Here is a 22,968-nt window from a genome sequence, read left to right as displayed (position 1 = left end):
TGGCACCTGTTTGAACTTGTTATCAGTATAAAAGACACCTGTCCGCAACCTCAAACAGTCACACTCCAAACTCCACTATGGTGAAGACCAAAGAGCTGTCGAAGGACACCAGAAACAAAATTGTAGCCCTGCACCAGGCTGGGATGACTGAATCTGCAATAGGCAAGCAGCTTGGTGTGAAGAAATCAACTGTGGGAGCAATAATTAGAAAATGGAAGACATACAAGACCACTGATAATCTCCCTCGATCTGGGGCTCCACACAAGATCTCAGGGGGGTCAAAATGATCTCAAGAGCGCTGAGCAAAAATCCCAGAACCACACGGGGGGACCTAGTGAATGACCTGCAGAGAGGTGGGACCAACGTTAGACAGGCTACCATCAGTAACATACTACGCTGCCAGTGTCTCAGATCCTGCAGTGCTAGACGTGTCCCCCTGCTTAAGCCAGTACATGTCCGGGCTTGTTTGAAGTTTTCTAGAGAGCATTTGGATGATCCAGAAGAGTATTGGGAGAATGTCATATGGTCAGATGAAACCAAAGTAGAATTGTTTGGTAGCAACACAACTCGTCGTGTTTGGAGGAGAAAGAATGTTGAGTTGCATCCAAAAAACACCATACCTACTGTGAAGCATGGGGGTGGCAACATCATGCTTTGGGACTGTTTCTCTGCCAAGGGACCAGGACGACTGATCCGTGTACATGAAAGAATGAATGGGGCCATGTATCATGAGAATTTGAGTACTACCCTCCTTCCATCAGTAAGAGCATTGAAGATGAAACGTGGCTGGGTCTTTCAGCATGGGCTGGTCTCCCAAGTACACCACCAGGGCAACGAAGGAGTGGCTTCGTAAGAAGCATTTCAAGGTCCTGGAGTGGCCTAGCCAGTCTCCAGATCTAAACCCTATAGAAAACCTTTGGAGGGAGTTGAAAGTCTGTGTTGCCCAGCGACAGCCCCAAAACATCACTGCGCTAGAGGAGATCTGCATGGAGGAATGGGCCAACATACCAGCAACAGTGTGTGCCAACCTTGTGAAGACTTACAGAAAATGTTTGACCTCTGTCATTGCCAACAAAGGATATATAAAAAAGTATTGAGATGAACTTTTGTAATTGACCAAATACTTATTTTCCACAAAAATTTGAAAAAAAATTTCTTTCCAAATCAGACAATGTGATTTTCAGGATTGGTTTTCTCATTGTCTCTCATAGTTGAGGTCTACCTATGATGTCAATTACAGGCCTCTTTCATCTTTTTAAGTGGGAGAACTTGCGCAATTGGTGGCTGACTAAATACTTTTTTCCCCACTGTATACATACTAAGTAGAGGAAATGTAGAATTAATTAGGAGAGTTCCTAATACCTACCAATCAAATTTCAGCTCTTATTACAACATTTTTGGAGAAAGAATACTGCAACTTGATTGGCTGATCTAGGCAAGTCCTTTTCATGTATAGTTTTGTTAACATTAGGCTTGAAGAAAGGAAATGACCTGCTGTGTTCAATATGCCATTAATTCTGTCATCTTTTTTTTCATCCATACTGTATTTTGTTTATTGGAGCTACCAGAAAAATGACATCTGCAGCCATGTCTTTTGTCTTCCTAAATGGTAGATCTTCTGTTCAAACTAGTAGGCTTAGAATGTGGCATCAATGCTTTAAGATGTAGATTATACAGCCCATGTAAAAATGTCTTGTAATCAATCTCAAAACCATATTTCTACACAAATCCATTTTGTGTGCAGATACTCAAATAACAGCTTTTGTAACCCCTTTTGTATTGAAGTAATAAACTGCATGAATGTTAACAAAATATTTAAATCTACAAAACATCAATTACATTTAATGCAAATAATTTGTTATTTCATGATCTAAATTTGCAATTTTGCATTTCATCCTTAAATGTTCAATTACCTTGCTATATAAAAGTACCGTACCTTCATCATCATCCTCATCAGCTTTCTGAATCTCATGGCCTTCTCCTGACTCCTGTGCAAGACTCAACATTCTTTCTTTACCTTTTTTATATTTTTCTTGCCTTGCTTTAATACGATCCATCCTGGCAAAATTAACAGTGTTTTGACATGCCCAGTACACATGCAGAACATTCTATAAGCAATCAATACCAATGGCGTTAAGCTGTGCTATGAAATTCTCACAAAGATGACTTTGAATATTCTGCATTCACTACATATTTATTTCAAGATTTTTCAAACACTGACATTGTTCAAGAAGTATGGCAGGAGCTACATTAACCCCTACCAAACCAGAATATTTTCCATTTTTACATTTTTTTCCCTCCGCTACTTCCAAGAGCCATAACTTTATTTTATTTTTCTACCAACATAATGATATGAAGGGCTTGTTTAATGTTGGACATGTTGTGGTTTTTAATGATGCTATTGATTTTACAACGTAATGCAGTGAAAAACGGGGGAAAAAACTCTAGATGCAATAAGATAGTTAAAAAAATGCAATTCTGTGATTGTCTTTTGGGTTGGGATAGCATACACTGTGCTGTACAAATTACCTGGCAATATGATTCTCCAGATCAAAACAATACCAAACTTGTATGAGTTTTATCTTTTTTTAACTTAAAGAGGTTGTCCACTACTTTATCATTGATGACCTATCCTAGGTCATCAATGACTGATCTGTCGGGGTCCGACATTTGGCACCCCCGCCAATCAGCTGTTCTCTGTGTCAGTGGTGGAGTCCGCCGGTCGGAACTGCTCTTTTGATAGTGGCCGCAGCAGGAAACTACACATCCGCCTCCTATTGATAGGACAACTTCTTTAAGCAATAAAAAAATAGGACATTTGTAAAAAAAAAAACTTCTTTGTTTCACCATTTTCCAAGATCTGTAATGTTTTAATGTTTCCGTCAATGGAGCTGTGTTACGGCTTGTTTTTTGTGTGGGAGCTGATGATTTTATTGATACAATTTTGGGGTAGATATATCTTTTGATCACATATTAAATTTTTTGGCAGCGGGCCGGTGACTGACATTTGGCATTTTCATTTCTTTTCTCTTTATAGCGCTTACCGGTCTGGTTAATTTAATTTATATTTTCATAGATTGGACTTTATCCAACTCAAAGATATCACATATGTTCATTTTTTTATTTCTTTCTTTTTAATAGGAGACAATGTGAGAGATTTGATTTTTTTTATATATTTTTTAAAACTTTTTTTGTAAAATTTTCACTTTATTTTTTAGTTCCTTTAAGGGACTCAAACCTGGATTTGTTTTGCAGCATAAAATTAAAATTACATAGATTCTCCTATGAAGCTCAGGTACAAAGTGGGTTTCACAGGAGGACAATAATAGCAGATGTTGAAGCCATGACAACCCATCATTTCCCTCCGATAGTGACGTGGGGAATCCAATGGGAACCAGAGCATGTGCACCGGCGATCACGTTATATAACTGTCGCTGTAAAAAAACTGCAGTGACATTTATACAGTTAAACAGCAGTGATCAAAGCTCACTCCGGATGCTAATGTTACAGGAAAACATTGACTATGTAAACGGCCGACATCACCATACACGGGGGACCCGACCTGTAGTGTCACATGTCGTGAAGGGGTTAAAATTCTGTGATAAAAAGTCAGATCTCAGAATATTATAAGAATTTACATAAGTATTTTAATTTTTAAAACAAAATTCCTAATTTACCTTTCATACATCAGAAGTCTGACTTTTTATTTACAGAATTTAAACTTCTGACTTTTTGTTTGAGAATTAATTTACTTAAATGCTATTTCATAAACTAAAAACAGATATATATCCACATACTGCCTTTTCAGTTGATCCATGGATTTTTTTTCCTCTTCAAGTCTTGCCTTTACAGCTTTGACAATAGTGGCCTGAAAAAGTTCTGCCCCTCTGAAGAGAGATAAAGGAAAATTTAAGAGTTTGTACTTTTCCATAAAATTTGCAGCGATTAATACTACTTCTTGTGAATGAAATCTCCGGTATCAGGCTGTTTCTTCTAATAAAGGACACTGGGAATTTTATCCATTTTGGTGCAGGAGCCTTCAGAGAATCTAAAAGCCCTTCTACAGAGGCTAATGATAAAAAGTGGACGAAAGTTTGTCTGTGTACACATTTTCATCAATCACATCTAACTGAGGACATTACAGTTACCCGGTGCAAACAGAAATGTGCAGCCAACAATAATGAAATTGTATGTGAATAAACCACAGCATTAACAATCATTCATTCACATACACTGTAGATGATTGTAAATGGAGCATAGCCAACATCGATTGACTTGTTAGATCATCAATCTTTGCTCTTTTTAAACAGAAAATCTACCCATGTGAAAGGACCCTTATGCAATGTACGGCACAAAATGTATCACCGTAACAAATTGCAAGGTTTCAAGACTACTAGGGTCTCTTCATCAGGCATAGATTATTCCTGATGAAGAGACCTGCGTAGTCTCGAAACCTTGCAATTTACCATCTTTTCAATTAGCCATTAAAAGGTGTCAACCACTGAGGACTCTCAAGTCTTAATATTTTTCTATCTACTGGCTAACATGGTACAAAGATGTATTTTTCCTGTATCACGGTAACAACTTCCGTTCCCAACCATTCACCATTTTTGTAATAACAAATGCATTTATTGGTTTCCTTCCCCAAAAAGTTGAGTACAACTACTCAAGTTACATTTTTTATGTTTGCATTGTGTATAAAACATGATCTATCACATACCTTGAAGCAAGAATTTGGGAAGATTTGATATCAGCAACTACATGTAGGAAGTAATAGCTCATGAATACTCGTCTTTGCAATAAGAGGAAGGCAAAACATATACTGTCCCAGATGATGCCAGCCTCACCGCTTGGTAACTGACAGGTTTTATGGTCAGTTGCTAACGGAGCAAAAAAAGGAAAAAAATACCATATAAGTAATGCTATATACATATTTGTAATTGCTTTCCTATTTTTACAGACTATGATGCATGGAGATTGAATTTTAACCTATGCAGTCATGGCTCCTCTTTATGTAGAGTAGTTTCCTCTCTCGCTGTAAAAACATACAGACAGTTTACATATCATTAACAACACCTGTTTTAGACCAAATTACATCAGAAAAAAATACACTCTTTGTTAGATATACATTACAAAATCACAATTAATATGAGTTATAATCAAGTATTAAAAAGAGTCCACACAGGAGAGCTGGTGGTGGGTAATTCAGTATTGATAAACTGGAAAATGAACTGATTGAAAATAAAAAATCTAAGTTCAACAGAGACCTACAGGATTATGAAACTAATGAAGTTTACTCCTGGAAAGCTAATAGACGGTTAACCAGAGGAAAAGACAGGTACAGAAACAGATCGGTCAGCTTTGCCAGCTACAACACCTTTGTTAACTCCTCACTGTCAACATCAAGGGAAAACGGGTCAGATACCTCACTAAATTCAGAAGCCAGCTCATCATACAGTTTAAGATCAAGCAGTGATAAACATTTCTTGACTTCAAAAAACGATCAAGGAGAGGGGGCAAAAAACATAAAAAGAAAACAAACGAAAAAACAACATATTCACCATTAGTAATGACTTCAGAGATATGGAACCTTTCTTCTTACATCCTATCAGAAAATCAGATAAATGTCTTATCAAAAGGACTGAATTTTGCACCAACATCGGAATTTGATCTGTTTAAAACTATTCTTGATGTCAACAAACTGGCTAGAAATCTTACGATCAAATGTCATTTTTATAATGAAAGAGAGACACGTGATTTACTTTTTCCTGAGGATTCTTTGCATGAAGCACAAGAATTGATTCCACCATTTAAAGACTTATGTAATCTAACACTCTTAAGAAATCTACAATCAGACTCTAGAACTCCAGAAATTTCACTAAATAAGTCTTTCAAAATACATAATCCCTTGTTTTATCCGCTTAAATCTAGACCAGCGGTATTAGACAACTTTCAAGAACTAATTGAAAGAGACTTGGTCAATCTGAATAATAACCATACCTTTGCTCTGCAGAATTTGAGAAAAGAAGAGCAAAAAGCCTTAGAGGAAATCAAAGAGAACAAGGATTTAATAATTAAAAGAGCTGATAAAGGAGGGGCAATAGTGGCATTAAATGCAGGTCTTTATAAAAAACTTAATTTAAATATGCTCAATGATAACACCATTTACCAAAATTTGCCAACTAATCCAACTAGTATTATTCAAAAAAATTTTTTTTCTTTATTGAATGAAGGCCTAAGTTTGGGAGCACTGGATAAAAAAATCTTTGAATATCTTGCTATAGAACATCCTGTTATTCCCATTCTCCACTCACTTCCTAAAATACATAAAGATGTCTTTCCCCCTCCGCTTAGACCCATCATCTCAGGAATTGGCTCTCTTGGTGAGAGACTTGGAGAATGGGTGGATCATTACTTACAACCTTTGGTTGTTGATATACCAGGATATATTAGAGATTCTAAAACTATCGCCAATACTTTTGATGGAACAGGGATTTTCAATGGCTTACATGCGATGTAGAGGGGTTATACCCCTCTATACCGCACGATATTGCCATTCGCTGTTTAGATAAGTTCCTTGAAAAATATAGCTCTTATGAAACCAATATACAAAATTTTCTTATTTCAGCAGTAGGATTTTTGTTGAATAATAATTTTTTCACCTTTGATAGTCGCTATTATCTGCAAAAACGGGGAGTCAGCATGGGGGGAAAATTCTCCCCATCATTGGCTAATATTGTCATGGCCACCTGGGAAGAGACCGATGTTTTTTCAGATTCAAACCCGTTTTTGAAATATATTGCTTGGTATGGGCGATATATAGATGATTTACTTCTTGTTTGGACAGGCTCTCCCCATCTTATCACAGATTTTGTCAAATATATCAATAAAAATAATTATAATCTTAAATTTACATCTCACACTGACAAAAAATCTATTAACTTTTTAGATGTAACACTTGAAGGTAATGATGATATGAAGCGAGTTTTGATCTCACCATTTAGGAAAAAAACAGCAGGTAATAGCATTCTGCAAGCAAGCTCTTGCCATCCTCCCCACAATATTAAAAATATCCCAGTGGGAGAAATGATCAGGTTAAAGAGGAACTCCTCAACAGAAAAGAGCTATCAAGAGGCAGCCTCCAGCACTAAAAACAGACTAACTTCAAGAGGATACTCTAAAGGCATTCTAAACAGAGCAGAAAAAATAGTAGCTAATATAGACAGAAAGGATTTATTGAAAAATCGATCCAAAAAAGAACCAAGCAGATTTAAAAATACGAAAAATACGGTTGTGTTTACTACACAATTTAGCCCACAGTTCAACAGTATTGTCAATATCATAAAAAAATATATACCCATGCTAAATCAGGACCCCACTCTAGTGAAAATCATGGACAATTGTTCCATAAAATATATAGCTAAAAAAGCTCCCACTATAGGTTCACTGGTTTCTCCGAGTCTTTTTTGTACAAAAAATTCTCATTTTCCATCAGAAACCTGGCTCACTTTAAAAGGGTTTTATAATTGTGGCCATAGTAGGTGCATTTCTTGCAAATACGCACACAAAAGTGTTTCCTTTCAGTCTGAAATCACCAAAAAAATATACAAAATCAGCACCTTCTTAAACTGCAATTCAGAAGGGGTTATATACCTTGCAGAATGTATTGCTTGTAAGCTACAGTATGTAGGCTGTACCACAGGACCTTTAAAAATACGCATCCGTCGTCATATGTCGGATGCATGTAATCCTAACAGCCTAAACAAATCGGCAGTTTCAAAACACTTTGCAAATGTTCACCATGGAGATCTAAATAACTTCAGATTTAAAGCAATAGAAAAAGTTTTTAAGCCGGAGAGAGGTGGTGACCACAGGAGAAAAATCCTGAACCGAGAATCATTCTGGATTTTTCTCTTGTGTACTAGATTTCCGCAAGGTTTGAATGTGAGACAGGATCTCATTTTACAATACACTTAGTCTCACGTATTCATGTTCGACAGTACTTTGATAATATATTTCCTTTGTGGTCATAATAGAATGCACTGTCTAACTGTTTAACTGCTTTATTGTCCAATGCTTATATTTATGACTTTTGCATCCTTTTTCCATAAAAGGGAAAGAAAAAAAGGAAAAAAAAAAAATAAAAAATTTTTTTTTTTGTTTTTTTATTTTTTTTTCAAAGATATTATTTTTATTTATTTATTTATTTTTTTTAATGGGACTACATATGCTAACTATATTTATACTCTAATGGTGTTTAAACAGTCATGCTCACCAGACATAAAGGATGCTTAGTGATTATTATGATCATTATTATGTGTTTTACTGCTCCACGGCATAAAAGATCTTTTTGTTTTTGTTTTTGTTTCTGCATGTATCTCTCACTCATTTTGTTTTTCCACTAATTTTGTATTCCATTCTATCTCATGTCCAATTTTATGTAGTTTTTGTGCTTTTTTGCTATAGTTAATTTTAGCTGCCAATAATGGGTTAATTCTCCTCTGGGCTGTGGTCCAACACCTGAAGCAATCACCAAGAAGTGTTTTTTATTTAACTTCAGCTAGTAGGCTTAGTTCTCACATTATTCCATGAATAAGGTTTAGCCGAAACGCGTTGGAATGTGCTGTACCTAAGAGCCGCTATATTGCTCATTCTGTAACTCATCCTTGGCTTTTATAATTTGAAATTAAAAGTGAAGTTTTAACAAGATATATACAACCCTGGTCCTGCTGGAGACATCTTTGCTTGCTTTCTCATTACTTGAACTTTGGTAGCCCGTGACCTGGGCGTCTCCGCTGCAAGACTTCGTTGGGACTGGATGAGTCTGGCTATTACATGGTGAGCTGACATACGTTTTCCCTTTCCCTTTCCCCTTGTTTTTTCATTGGGTAATTCAGTACCCCACATTTAGTGTCGACTTGGGGTGGCAAGGATTCCCACCAGTAACATTGACTCTGAGGACCCACTGTTCAGCTACATGAAAATATTACATTGCATCTTTCACAAATTTACCTTTGCTTCTATATAGTAATAAACTAGGAAGTTTGTTGCGTGAATGATGAGATTCTGCTTTTGTCTGGACATAGTGAATCAAATGTATTGGGCCAACAACAGCTCATGTTGGGGTGTAAGTGGCTTACTCCTACGCGGGGGCCCACTGGGGATTCACCTGTTCCCCTGCGGGCCAGTCTGAGCCTCCCAGATGCAAGAATTACAATATACCTCAGGAAGGAAGTCTCACCGATTTTAGGCATAGACAACACACATGTATGAGAATTATGCTTGTGAGACATATAGGTAAAAAGAGGGGAAGGGAAGTTAGGGAGAAGGTAAGGAAAACAAGGAGAGGGAAAAGTGGTACATACTAGCTGAAGTAAAAAAGTAACTGAAACTGAATAATTCATTGCAAAGTGCTAATAAATTGGTTTCCGAAGAGTGAAGACAAAATAAACAGAAACACTAGGAGGTACCAAAAGCCTCCCAAGTTGTATGAAAAACAGGTCCCGTACACTGATGAAAAATTAATCACATTTTTTTGAGAGATGAAAAATCACTTATGTATGAAAAATGTGAATAAGGCCTAACATGTTCTCAATTAAAGGGAATCTGTTACCAGGTTTTTGTTACCCATCAGAGAGCAACATTATTTAGAGGTACAGACCCTGATTCCAGCAATGTATCACTTACTTTATTAAGTTTTTGATTAAAAATTGTTTCATCTGCTGCAGATCTACCACTCATTGACACCAATCATTGGTGGAAGCGTGGTTGGACTAAATGGCAGCAGATTTATTTGTCCTAAATAATAATGATATTCTTCTGCTGATACAACAATGATTTTATAAAACTACAGCAAGCAGCCAAGTAAGTGACACATCGCTGGAATCAGGGTCTCCACCCCTACATCATGCTGCTCTCAGATTAGGTAGCAAAGACCCTGGTGTCATAAGGTTTTAGTATCAAAGACGCAGGGCCACAACAGTCAAAAAAATTGAGTACACTGACAGGTAAATTACCATACATCCTACCGCTATCAGATCGTTTCATCATGTGTATTTAACATCATTACCAAATGCATTTAACAGCTGTGGGTGGAGCTGAGCTCCACCCGCTGCTGTTAACCTGTTACATGCCGCTGTTAATCTCTGGCAGCGGCATGTAACACACACCGTGAGGGGGCACATCATTTCACGCGCCCATCAGCATGCCCGTGACGTGATCGCGGGGAACCGATGGGTTGCCATGACAGCTGATGGTCTGCTGAAGGGCTCAGTTCATGTCATGACGATCCTCCTGTGAAAGCCAGCCCGTGACCAACGTTCATAGGAGATCATAATTTTCACTATACATAGCCGTGCAGAGCAAAAGCGATCAGACGATCACAGCTTCAAGTCCCCTATGGGTACAATTAAATACAGTAAAAAGTAAAAAAAAAATTTTAAAAATATGAACCTCCTCCCCAACATGCAAATCACCCCCCTTTTGCCCCAACAAAAATAAAACACTTAAAAAAATAAAAGTACACATATTAATATCACTGCATTTGTAAAAGTCCTATCTATCAAAAAGAAAATAAATGAATCCGATTGGTAAACGGTGTAGCGAGAAAAAACAGAATTGAAATCCCAGAATTAAGTTTATTGGCCACCACAACATTGTAAAATGCAATAAGACGCGATCAAAACATCGTAACATTGTATCTGCCCCAAAATGGTATCAGTAAAAATGTCAGCTCAGTGAACAAAAAATAAGTCCTCACACAGACCCATATTCCAAATTTTGAAAGTGTTACGTGTCTCGCAAAATGGCGACACAAGCAACATCTTTTTTTTTTTTTTTTTTTTACAAATTTCTGACTTTTTTTCACCAATTAAATTAAAAAAAACTATGCATGTTTGGTATGTGCGTACTCGTACTGACTGGGAAGATCATATTGCCAGGTCAGTTGTACCATATAGTAAACATGTTAAATAAATAAAAAATCCATTGTGAAATTGCACCTTTTTTTTTGCAATTTCAACGCACTTCAAATTTTTTTCCCGCTTTCAAGTGAATCACATTATAAAATGAATGTTGTCATTCAAAAGTACAATTCATCCCGTAAAAAAACAGGCCCCGAAACGGTTATGTGGTCAGAAAAATAAAAAACTTATGGCTCTTAGAAGAAGGGGAGGAAAAAACGAAAAAAAAAAAAGAAAAACACGGGAAATGGCAGTGGCTTTAAGGGATTAATACACGTCATTATGATTAATGCACATCACGTATTCAATATATTGATACTTCATTTTCCACTTTGAAGATAATAATGCATTAAGTTAACAAAATTGTGTTAATATTAAATGTAACCACTTACGGATATCATAACCTTTTACTGTGCAAGCCAGACTGAGCAACTGAATTAGCCAGCAACACTTTTCAATTAGTGCGTCTATGTAGCCACATGCCCCTATCTGTAAGATAAAACACATTTTATCAGCTGAAAAAAAGCAGGTATAGATGAATATCAGACATACCATGAGAATGTGTAGAAACTAACTGAACGCTTCTCTTAAAGAAGCACTCCTGTCAAAGTTGTTATCCTCTTACTATATTGCAGTCATCATATTATATAGCACTGTGTATTTACAATTGCTCATTTTACCTTTCTACTCAGCTAATTCTTCTCTTTTCTCTGCTCTATGTAGAAACAGGAAGTCTCTTGTTCCTGCAAAAATCATTCCCCTCTTCAACTCCTGACCCAGCTGCTCTCTCCTCCACCCTGCCAGGGACTTTGCAGTGACTTGAATTGTAGTTCTAATGATGACTTATGCAGGTAAAATTGACCTCCTGTTTCTACATAGAGCTTATAAGGATTCAACTAGTCAGTTTTTAATCACGTGATGTCATAGACATAATATAAAAGAGAAGATTTGGCTGGGTAGAAAGGCAAAATGAGCAATTGTAAGTACACAGTGCTATATAATACGATGACTGCAATATATTAAAAGGATAAAAACCTTGATGGGAGGAGGAGTGCTTCTTTAGCAGAGATCAGACGATGATGATGTGCAACAACCAGGAATGCATTTCATATCATGTCTATATATTCCCTTGCTGACCACACATTTACATTGAACAACACATAATCGCAGGGATGAACCAAGGGATAAACAAAGGGGTGCAACTGCAATCCACAACATATAAAACAATTGTTTATTAGACATCTTTAAAAACCGGTAACAAACAATAAAAGGCAAGATAACCTCACTGGACACAGTAGATACAGGCAGAGTAGTAAAGCATGGCAACCTCAGATATAATAATGTGGCGTTGAGAATAACTAACCATACAAGTAGAAACTGAAGCCAAATGCTGCATGGAAAACCTGATAAGAGTTAATAGTATGAACAAGTCTAAAATGAAGACATAATAGATGCAGACTATAAACAAAAGATATAAGGACCAATGGAATTATATAGATACAAGGGAGGGAAGGAGCACCATTTGACTTTTGGAGCACAAAATTGGCTGAAATAGATAGTGGACGCCATGTCGCATTTGCAAAGCCCCTGATGTGTCTAAACAGTGGAAACTCACCACAAGTGACGCCATTTTGGAAATTATACCCCTCAAAGAACTTATCTAGAGGTGTGGTGGGCATCTTGAACCCACAGGGGCTTTACAGAATTTTATAACATTGAGCCATGAAAATGAAAAAAAAAAAAACATTTTTCCCACAAAAATGTTGCTTTAGCCCCAAATTTTCCTTTTCCCAAGGGTAACAGGAGTAAATGGACCCTTATATTTGTTGTGCGATTTCTCAGAAGGGAAGGAGCGCCAATTGAATTCTGGAGCTGGAATTTTGTCTGGAATAGATTGCGAATGCCGTGTCACATTTGACGAGTCCCAAACATGTCAAAACAGCACAAACCCCCACAAGTGACCACATTTTGGAATCTACACTTCTCAATTAATCCATCTAGGGGTGTAGTGAGTATGTTTAACCCTCAGGTGATTCACAGAATTGTATAACATTGGGCTGAGTCATTGGAAAATTACAATTTTTTTCAACTAAAATGTTGCTTTGGCCCCAATTTTTCAATTTTCAAAAAGGGATAATAGGAAAAAATGGACCATACAATTTGTTACACAATTTTTTCTGAGTACTCAAATACCCCATATATGGTCAAAAACTACTTTTGAGGCACAGTGCAAAGCTCAGAAGGGAAGAAGCTCCATATTGGAGTTTAGATTTAGCTGGAAAGGTCTGAGGTGTCAGAACAGCAGATCCCCCACAAGAGACCCCATTTTACAAACTACATCTCTCAATAAATTCATATAAGGATGCAGTAATCCGACTGCCAAGAGTTTCACAGAATTTTATACCATTCGGCAGTGAAGAAAACATTTAGCATTTTCATAGAGGGAAATTGGTAAAAATGGCACCAAAATTTGAAACACAATTTCTGATGAACGTGGCAATACCCCATATGTGGCTGTGCAGTACTTATTAGCCATACGACAAGACTTAGGAGGGAAGAAGTGCTATTTGACTCTCGGAGAACAAATTATCGTAGAATAGTTTGCAGACTCCATATACAGGGCCCCTAAGTGGCAGAAGAGCAGAATGCCCCCTCAAGTGACCCCATTTTGGAAATTTCACCCCTCTGGTTATTTATCTACAGGTGTGGTGACGATTTTGACTCCATGGGTGTTTTCCAGAAACAAGCAGCAGTGGATGTTGCTGAATGAAAATTGCAAATCTCCCATTGTAGTTCCCCCTACATTGCAGTGCCAAGTATGTTGTAGTGCCCAGTACATTGTGCCTAGTTAGTGCTTCTGGAGATACGCACCCCGTAAATTAAGCGGGCTCTCATTGCTACTGAAATGGCAAACATGTGGACGCTAAATGTGGTTTAAACTCGATGGGACTCAGAAGGGAGGGGTTTATTTGGATTTGGGAGAGCAGAATTCGCTGGATTTCTTTTGGGGGGTGGGGGGTCAAGGAGCCATAATGCTTTTCCATATCCTTTGTGCTACCAGTAACGTGGAAGCCCCCTATATTTCCATTGACAGATGATGGACCTGAGTAGGGGCTTTTTATGTGGATTGAGTTGAATTGGGAACATTTTTCATAACATTTTGGATCACATTTATCCAGCACTTTACACTGAGCACTTACATCAATTTCTATCTAAATTTCCAAAGAACGTGATTCAGATGAAACCTCCGATGGATCCAATCACTATAATGAGGCAACAGAGTTACTCTGGACTCCGTCTGGCCTTTGCTGAGTGGTGTCCTTCTTTTCAGAAGTGAACAAAACTGTGGCTGACCGCACTTTTATGTACGCTTCAAATGACAGACACTGACGGATCATAGGCCAGGCGGCGCCCACAATGTCTCCATCTGCCTAATTATAGGGAATTTCCATCTGGGGTTCCGTCTGAATCACGTATTTCAGGGATTTACATGGAAACCCCGGTATAACCGCTCAGAGTAGAGCGCAGGATAAGAGTCGAGCCTTACTGCGATCTTTGGGAGGCAGAATAAACAAACCAACAGCAGGTCAAGAATTTGTTTTACTTATTTTTTACGCCGTTTCTTCTGCGGTATAAGCAATTAGATGACTTTATTCTTTCTGTTGGTGCAAAAACAGCGATACCAGATTTATATTGTTTTTTATGTTTGGCTGTTATCGCACACTAAAAAACACTTATTTTGTAGAAGCATATTTTTGCATCGCCATATTTTGAGAGCTAGAATTTTTCTATATTTCTGCTGACAGTCATGTTAGGGCTTGTTTTTTGACGTTTTTATTGATTCCATTTTCGGGCACATACCATTTTTTGATCGCTTTCTAGTCTGATTTTTGGAAGGGAGAATAAACAAAAAACCCAATACAGAAATTGTTGTTTTTTTTTTGTTTTTAAATGCCGTTCACTGTTTGGTAAAATTGATAAGGTAGCTTTATTCTTCGGGTCAGTAGGATTACAGCGATACCACATCTATTTACACAAGAAAAACTATAAAAAAAGAATTGTTTTTGCATTGCTATATTCTGAGAGCTATAGCTTTTTTATTTCTCAGCTGATAGAGTGGTATAATTTTTATTTCCATTCTACTTTTTGATTGTGTTTTATTCAACTTTTTGATCGGCAGTATGATGAAAAAGCATAGTTTGTTGCCGCATTATTTTTACGGTGTTCACTGACAGGTTATTCCGGGAATGGCAAAACCAATTATGTGCATTTGTTTACATAAATATACCTATTTATTGGTATAATTTTTTTTTTTTTTTTAATTATTTTTACAATTTTTTTTTTAACTTTGTCCCTCTACGGGACTTTAACTTTTATTAGTTTCATGACGTTGCGAGGGCAAAAAGTTGGAGGTTTTGTTGCAAAATTGACTGATATTTGGAACTATTTGGAACTATTTATAATTCTTCTTACCTTGAATAAAGCCTCAATTCCAGCTGCTAAAAAACAGGCCCAAAGTATAATGCTACCTCCACCATACTTCACTGTAGGTATGTTGTTTTTTTGGTATTTCAAAGTAATGGATTTGCACTAAACATACTTTTGGAATTATGGTCAAAAGGTTCAACCTTCAACTCATCAGACCATAAAACGCTTTCTCACATGCTTTTGGAAGACTTGATGTAAATTTTGTCGAAACATAGCCAGGCTTCATGTTATTCTTTGGAAGAAAAGGCTTCCATCTTGCCATGAAGAATACGGGAGATTGTTGTAACATACAGTACACAACCGATACTTGCCAGACATTCTGAAAGCTCCTTTAATGTAGAGGTAGGTCTTTTGGCAGCCTCCCATACCTATTTTCTTCTTGTCTTTTTATCAATTTCTGATGAACAGCCAAGTCTAGGTAATGTCACTGTTGTGCCAAATTTAAGCCACTTCTTGATATCAGTCTTCACAGTGTTCCATGGTATATCTAAAGACTTGGAAACTTTTTGTACCCTTCTCCTGACTGATAATTTCCAACAATGAGAGCCCTTTACTGTGTTGTAAGCGGTTTATGAACCTTGGCTTTTCCTGTAAAATGCAGCTAAGAAAATATCAGGAAAATCCTACTACAACAGCTAAACTTCATATGGGGTTAATCAAAATCACTGCAAATGATGGCAGCTGTGTCCTGAGTACTATGTAACATGAGTTGAAATATGATTTGATAATTCTGAGCACAACCACATCACCAATTATAAGAGGGTGTTCACACTTATGCAACCATATTATTTCAGCTTTGTTATTTTTATTTTCTTCCTCAAAATGATTTTAGTTTGTTTCCCAATGGATTTGTACGGGGAAAGTGTAAAACATTCAGTAATTATTCTTCTTAGTATGATTTTTTTACATGACAAAAACCTGCCATTAACATAGGTGTGTAGGCTTTTTATATCCACTGTTCATTTATAAGTAACATTAGAGTAACCTAAAACCACACTAAAAAAGATTAGCTTATTGTGATGTTCTCAAGTCCCTGCAGCCAATGCATCGATAAAATAGATATAATTTCAAAACATGGAAATACTTACCGACAATATGTTTTTCATGGTTATAACAAAGACATTGTATGCTATTAACCAATCCCAGTAGCGTAAGATACTTCGTATAGGCTTTAACAGCAGGTCTCCACCAAATAGTAGAAAGTAGAAGCAGGCCACCAAATAGCCCATGCAGAATATACTGATTCTTGTTGTTCCCGTAATGAATATAATGGTGAGGACAAACCAGAAGAGGTAACTGAATATAATTACTTTGCACATATCCAGATAAGACCTGTAAAACAGTGTTAAACATGGATGTACATTGTAGTGAAAATTATTATAGTTCAGCGCATCATCATATCATATGAAAATACTAAACTATGCTTCCAACCATTACATTTTTCTGTTTTCCATTAGTTTTCTAATTTACACAGAACAAGAAAGTCCCTGACTTATAAAATGATAGACATAAATTTCAGACTATATTAGCTTTGTGGAGAACTGAGCACTATGACATATGTACAGCCTGGTAGATACCTCATGTACCGGACACTGTGAGCATACCTGCAGTGTATAAAGTCAGGGACTGGATTGTGCTGACTAAATGATGCTGCATCAAGATTCATACATATTTCCACATTATCCCCTGCCATGATTCGCACGGCTGCCTTATTTTCATCATCAAACACTTGCTTTTGGAAAGATGCGCAAAGTAATAGCATGAAGTCATCTGAAAGATAGATGGAAAAATATAAACAAAGAGATACCGTATATTAATAATACATATTAATACTTATATTTCAATAACCAGAAGCACTGTAATATTTAGAAATAAAATAAGAAAAGTGACTATAAGTCAAATGAAATCGTCATGAGTGTGAAAGAGAGATCCTATTAAGACACTGGTAAATACAATGAACTTATAAATATGCTGGAAACTGCCTGTTGTGATAATTTATTAAGAGACTTGCAGGCTCCCTATTAAATACTTTTTGGTCACTGGGGGTCCAACCACTAGTACCTGCATCTAAGTACAGAACAGGGCCCTGATGGATGCTGTTGTTAATTGAGAGGTTGGTGGAACTGACCTTCACTTGTATGGGAAAACCGACCACGTCTTCACCGACCCCAGGGCACTCTGGAGGTGGCCGAGCTTCAGCAACACGTGAGTAGCTGTCCTGGAGTGCATTTTGTTGAACCCAAGGTAGGACTGCCTGATATTTTTTATGGTAAACAGGAAGATTTTTTTTCCTTTAAAAATGCTTGTTTGTTATATTTTCGTTTGAGACCAAGGTCCCCTAGGAATGAATCACAGCGCATTGGTTTTATTATGTCACTTTTGCGCAAAGAACCACAGGGGTGGGCCTTTTCTCTCCAACCTAATGATCCGTGTTTAAGTTCGATTGAAGAATTTTTTTCTGCTATGGGGCTATTATATGACGATCCGGATCGAATCTCATCTGCTGAATCAGAACTTAGACGTTTGAATCAGGGGTCAGATGATGTTGAAATTTATTGCAAACACTTCAGGAGATGGGCTTCAGAAGTTAAGTGGAATGATTCGGCACTGAAAAGTTTATTTCTTGCAGGTCTGAGTGAAAGGGTTAAGGATTTGATGGTTGCATTCCCTGCACCTGAGACTCTGCAGGAAGCTATGCAGTTAGCTGTTCGTGTGGACAGGAGAATAAGGTCCAGGGTCAATGATGTAAAAACTCTTGTAACTTCAGGTCCTAGTTTCCAGAAAATCTGCTCTGACAGCAGAGAACCAATGGAGGTTGGGGCAACGTCACTCCGCTCTCAAGAAAGAGTTTGGAGATTCGCCGAAGGTTTGTGTCTTTATTGTGGTAAAGCTGATCATTTGATTAAGTATTGTGAGCGTCGTTTAAGTAAAGAAAAAAAAAAGGTCAGTTACGCCTGTATAGCTTGTTTACGCTCTGCAGGAGTGTTTCTTTCTGGGTGTACTACTCTGCAGGGAGATTTGATTGAATTTCAGTTATTTGTGGATTGTGGTTCAACACTTAATGTGATTGATAAAGGGTTTTTGGAAAAATTTTAATTGAAATCCAAACCTTTGTCATCTCCTATTTCTGTGGTTGCAATTGATAACACTCCTTTGAAATGTATTACTCACAAGACTGCAGCATTTCCTCTCACTATCAATGGTGTTCACCAAGAAATTTTGGACTTGGTTGTTTTGGATAATTTGCCCTCTCCAGTTGTACTAGGATTGCCTTGGTTAAAACTGCACAATCCTTTGTTTGACTGGTCTACTAATGTGATTAAGTCTTGGAGTCCGAAGTGCTATGATAAATGTTGTATCTTGTGTTTTGCGGTCTTGTGACCAGCTGCCTATATATTCAAGCTCCGCCCTTCTGGCTTTGCTGGACTTCAGTGTTTTTTGACTGTCTCTCTAGCCAGGTGCTTCGGTGCCTATCTCTGTCTAGTTCGCTTTGTCCTCTGGGACCTCTAGTACTTTTTGTCAGTTTGTCTTTTTTGCTCTGCAACAACTTCTGTTAGGAGGTGTCCCATTTTTGTCCCAGTCCTAAGTTCTTTTAGGGACCCCTCCCTTCCTTCTATAGGTCTCCGTTCAGACTAGCCGAGGACGTAGGCGGGTAGGTTCACAAGGAACAGGCTGCCCGCTACATCATAGGGATTCAGCTTAGTCTTACTGTAGGGACAGCTTTCCCCTTTCTTTCCTTAGTTTATGTTGCAGATCATAACACACATCTGCTATACATTCTTTGGATATGCCATAAATGTACAAGACTATAATGCCCATTTGTCTTTTAGTACAATCTGGTGTAATAGTATATGATACCAAAAACAGGATATGGGGCCCTACTGTAATTGCATACAAGTCTAATTTTTATACAAAAACATAAGAAAATGGTTACTATCAAATTCTTATTCTTTCATAAAATGCAGAGAATACTTGCATAGCATGATGCCATACAGAGGCATTGTAGAAAGCTGACAAGTTAGGAACCCACTAAGAGGTTCACCATGATTTGGTAGTGGGCTTCATACAGTCTGATCATAATGTTAACTCAGAACCCTGTGTTCAGTTTTGTACATTTTGCTAAACCGCAATAGATCAATGTGTAGGATTTGGATGTATGGTACATGTCTTATTTTTCTACAGCTATAGCATATTACATAGCACTACTCCCATTTGACCCAGGTGATTTTAAATTTGCAAGAGGGGCCCCACCTATTTTGTGCTCATTTTTTGTCAAGACCATGTGGAAGGTGACTTTTTTTTAGATCTATTCACTTGGTGTTGGTACTGTGTGATGGCTATTGTTGCTGTCTTGCTGTGCTTGTGGTGTGGTGTATCCTGAAGCCATTGGGGTTTCTGCCTTGCAGTATGGGTGCTGTTGGGCATCTAGGTCGCACCCGCTGCTGTTTGCGTATTGCTACAACGGTGGTTGTCATGTGTCACTATACGTTTTTTTGGTTGCTGCAATACTTCAAAAAATGCTGTAATAAGAGATCAAAATGTCATATCTATCCCAAAATGGTATCAATAAAAATGTCATCTTGCCCCGCAAAAAATAAACCGTCACACAGCTTCATCGACCGGAATAAGGAAACCGTTATGGGTCTTGGAAAATGGCGACACAAGCCCCCAAATTTTTTTTTTTTTTTAAACTTCTGATTTTTTTTTCACCACTAAAATAATAAAAAACTTGACATGTTTGGTATCACTGTAACTGTACTGATGAGCAGAATTATACTGCAAGGTCATTTTTACTACAAAATGTACGCTGTGCAAACAATTCCCAAAAAACAATGTAAGAATTGCGTTTTATTTCACAAATTCACCGCACTAGGAATTTTTTTCCCATTTTACAGTACATTATGTAGTAAAATGAATGGTGTCATTCAAAAGTCCAACTCGTCCAGCAAAAAACAAGCGTGGCTTCTTTCTGCAAGCCGTTGCTTTTCCGATGAAACAACCACTTCAAAGTAATTCAAAAGAGTCACTGATTTGCTGAAGTATTATGCCTATCTATGATCATAATCTTGTCTAAAGGTAACAATATGCATTAGACAAAATTTTGATGGAATAGGTGGGAGATTTAAGTTGTTTAGAAGCCTCCCGTCTTTCCTCATAAGTCTAATGAAAGATGTTTTTCCATTGTAGTTTACTGAACAGTATATGGTGATCAGTTTGAGTTTTTGCAGCAATTAGAAGACCATGCATCTTAATGTAAAATCTCTTTTTCACTGCAGTACAAGTGCCATTCATGTACTCGTTGTGTGGTGTCCCAGCAGAGAAAGTGCAAGGCTCAGTTACTAGAATGATATAGCAATTTGCTATATAATGCAATCTTGCATACTTACAGATGAGAAATAAAGGGTTAGGTCTAACAATAAAGTCTGGAAAGTACAACCATTTAATTATATTGGAATTAAAATTGGCTCCATGGTGTCTCCAAGGATAATCTAAAAAAAAGAGATAACATATTTAAAAACAATTATTCATTGGCATAAGAATAACTTGGCAAAAAAAATCTGTGCTAACAAATACATATGGATGAAAGGTGATATTTTACCTTTACATGGAGCCGGAGGAATGCCAATACATATGAAGTACTGGAATGTAATAATACAAGCGAGAAAGCAGCAATATTTATGCCAGACCTCTGCAATTGCTTTTCTCCGTCGTCTGTACAGTACGGCAAACAGCCAAAATGCATGGATCATAGCAAAGAAATCCATCCTCTGACCAATTACATTAACAGACAGTAAGAAGCAAGTCTGCACAAGAAAAGGAAAATGACAATTTTGTATAGTACTGCATTTAGTGTAAAGTTACAACTTTGAGTGTTAAGTATTTTCATTGGAAGTCAGATGAACAGGGATTTATACCTTGCCTTTGTTCCCATAGTATTTCTATTGCAAATATTATTCTTGAAAGTTTAAAAGGAACGTGTCATAGAATTATATTTACAGTACCTGCAGCCATAGTGCTAACCTGCAGGTAAATATCAATGTAATTATATGTGGCTGTCTAACTGGAAGTTTGTCTGCAGGGAGAAAATGAAATTATAATCTCCCTGCAGCCGCTCGCTTCCAGTCATATAGTGTGGGGGCTGTGAGCAGTCAGCTTTCTGTACACAGGGAGCGTGCTGATATCACTCCCCATTCTCATGGACTGACATCCTACTCAACACACCCACTGTATAGTAGGATTTTAGTCAAATGGTAAGGCGTAGTGATTACAGAGCTCTCACTATGTAAAGAGCAATCACAGTGTACAAAGCAATCACTGTATACAGAGCAATCACTGTGTACAGAGCAATCACTGTGTAGAACAGCAATCACTGTATACAGAGCAATCACTGTTTACAGAGCAATCACTGAGTACAGAGCAATCACTGTATACAGAGCAATCACTATATACAGAGCAATCACTGTGTACAGAGTAATCACTGTATACAGAGCAATCACCATATACAGAGCAATCACTGTGTACAGAGCAATCACTATATACAGAGCAATCACTGTGTACAGAGCAATCACTATATACAGAGCAAACACTGTGTACAGAGCAATCACTATATACAGAGCAATCACTGTGTACAGAGCAATCACTATATACAGAGCAATCACTGTGTACAGAGCAATCACTATATACAGAGCAATCACTGTGTACAGAGCAATCACTGTGTACAGAGCAATCACTATATACAGAGCAATCACTGTACAGAGCAATCACTATATACAGAGCAATCACTGTGTACAGAGCAATCACTGTATACAGAGCAATCACTATATACAGAGGAATCACTGTGTACAGAGCAATCATTGTATACAGAGCAATCACTATATACAGAGCAATCACTATATACAGAGCAATCGCTGTGTACAGAGCAATCACTATATACAGAGCAATCACTGTGTACAGATCAATCACTGTGTACAGAGCAATCACTATATACAGAGCAATCACTATATACAGGACAATCACTGTGTACAGAGCAATCACTATATACCGAGCAAACACTGTGTACAGAGCAATCACTATATACAGAGCAATCACTGTGTACAGAGCAATCACTATATACAGAGCAATCACTATATACAGGACAATCACTGTGCACAGAGCAATCACTGTGTACAGAGCAATCACTGTATACAGAGCAATCACTGTGTACAGAGCAATCACTGTGTACAGAGCAATCACTGAATACAGAGCAATCACCATATACAGAGCAATCACTGTATACAGAGCAATCACTGTGTACAGAGCAATCACTATATACAGAGCAATCACTGTGTACAGAGCAATCACTATATACAGAGCAAACACTGTGTACAGAGCAATCACTATATACAGAGCAATCACTGTGTACAGAGCAATCACTATATACAGAGCAATCACTGTGTACAGAGCAATCACTATATACAGAGCAATCACTGTGTACAGAGCAATGACTGTGTACAGAGCAATCACTATATACAGAGCAATC

At 37.4% G+C, this 22,968-nt stretch overlaps 1 protein-coding gene across 7 annotated transcripts in view; it reads right to left on the bottom strand.

Annotated features, from left to right (window-relative positions):
- Positions 1 to 22,968, bottom strand: part of PIEZO2 (piezo type mechanosensitive ion channel component 2) — a 501,115-nt gene that overhangs the window by 81,977 nt on the left and 396,170 nt on the right. For all 7 annotated transcript variants that reach the window (XM_073679027.1, XM_073679025.1, XM_073679031.1 and 4 more), the window contains exons 23-30: positions 21,049 to 21,253; positions 20,837 to 20,938; positions 17,054 to 17,219; positions 16,538 to 16,781; positions 11,354 to 11,450; positions 4,721 to 4,880; positions 3,798 to 3,887; positions 1,937 to 2,058 (exon numbers count right to left, since the gene is read on the bottom strand). In XM_073679027.1, coding sequence (XP_073535128.1) covers positions 1,937 to 2,058; positions 3,798 to 3,887; positions 4,721 to 4,880; positions 11,354 to 11,450; positions 16,538 to 16,781; positions 17,054 to 17,219; positions 20,837 to 20,938; positions 21,049 to 21,253 — 1,186 coding nt within the window. The remainder of the gene's footprint in view (positions 1 to 1,936; positions 2,059 to 3,797; positions 3,888 to 4,720; positions 4,881 to 11,353; positions 11,451 to 16,537; positions 16,782 to 17,053; positions 17,220 to 20,836; positions 20,939 to 21,048; positions 21,254 to 22,968) is intronic.

Source organism: Phyllobates terribilis, unplaced genomic scaffold (genome assembly GCF_046119375.1).
Source record: "Phyllobates terribilis strain yellow unplaced genomic scaffold, ASM4611937v1 Scaffold_4__5_contigs__length_816908805, whole genome shotgun sequence".
Lineage (NCBI taxonomy): Eukaryota > Metazoa > Chordata > Amphibia > Anura > Dendrobatidae > Phyllobates > Phyllobates terribilis.
The sequence above is the reverse complement of the archived record's forward strand: the minus strand, read 5'-3'. Positions and strand labels throughout refer to the sequence as shown.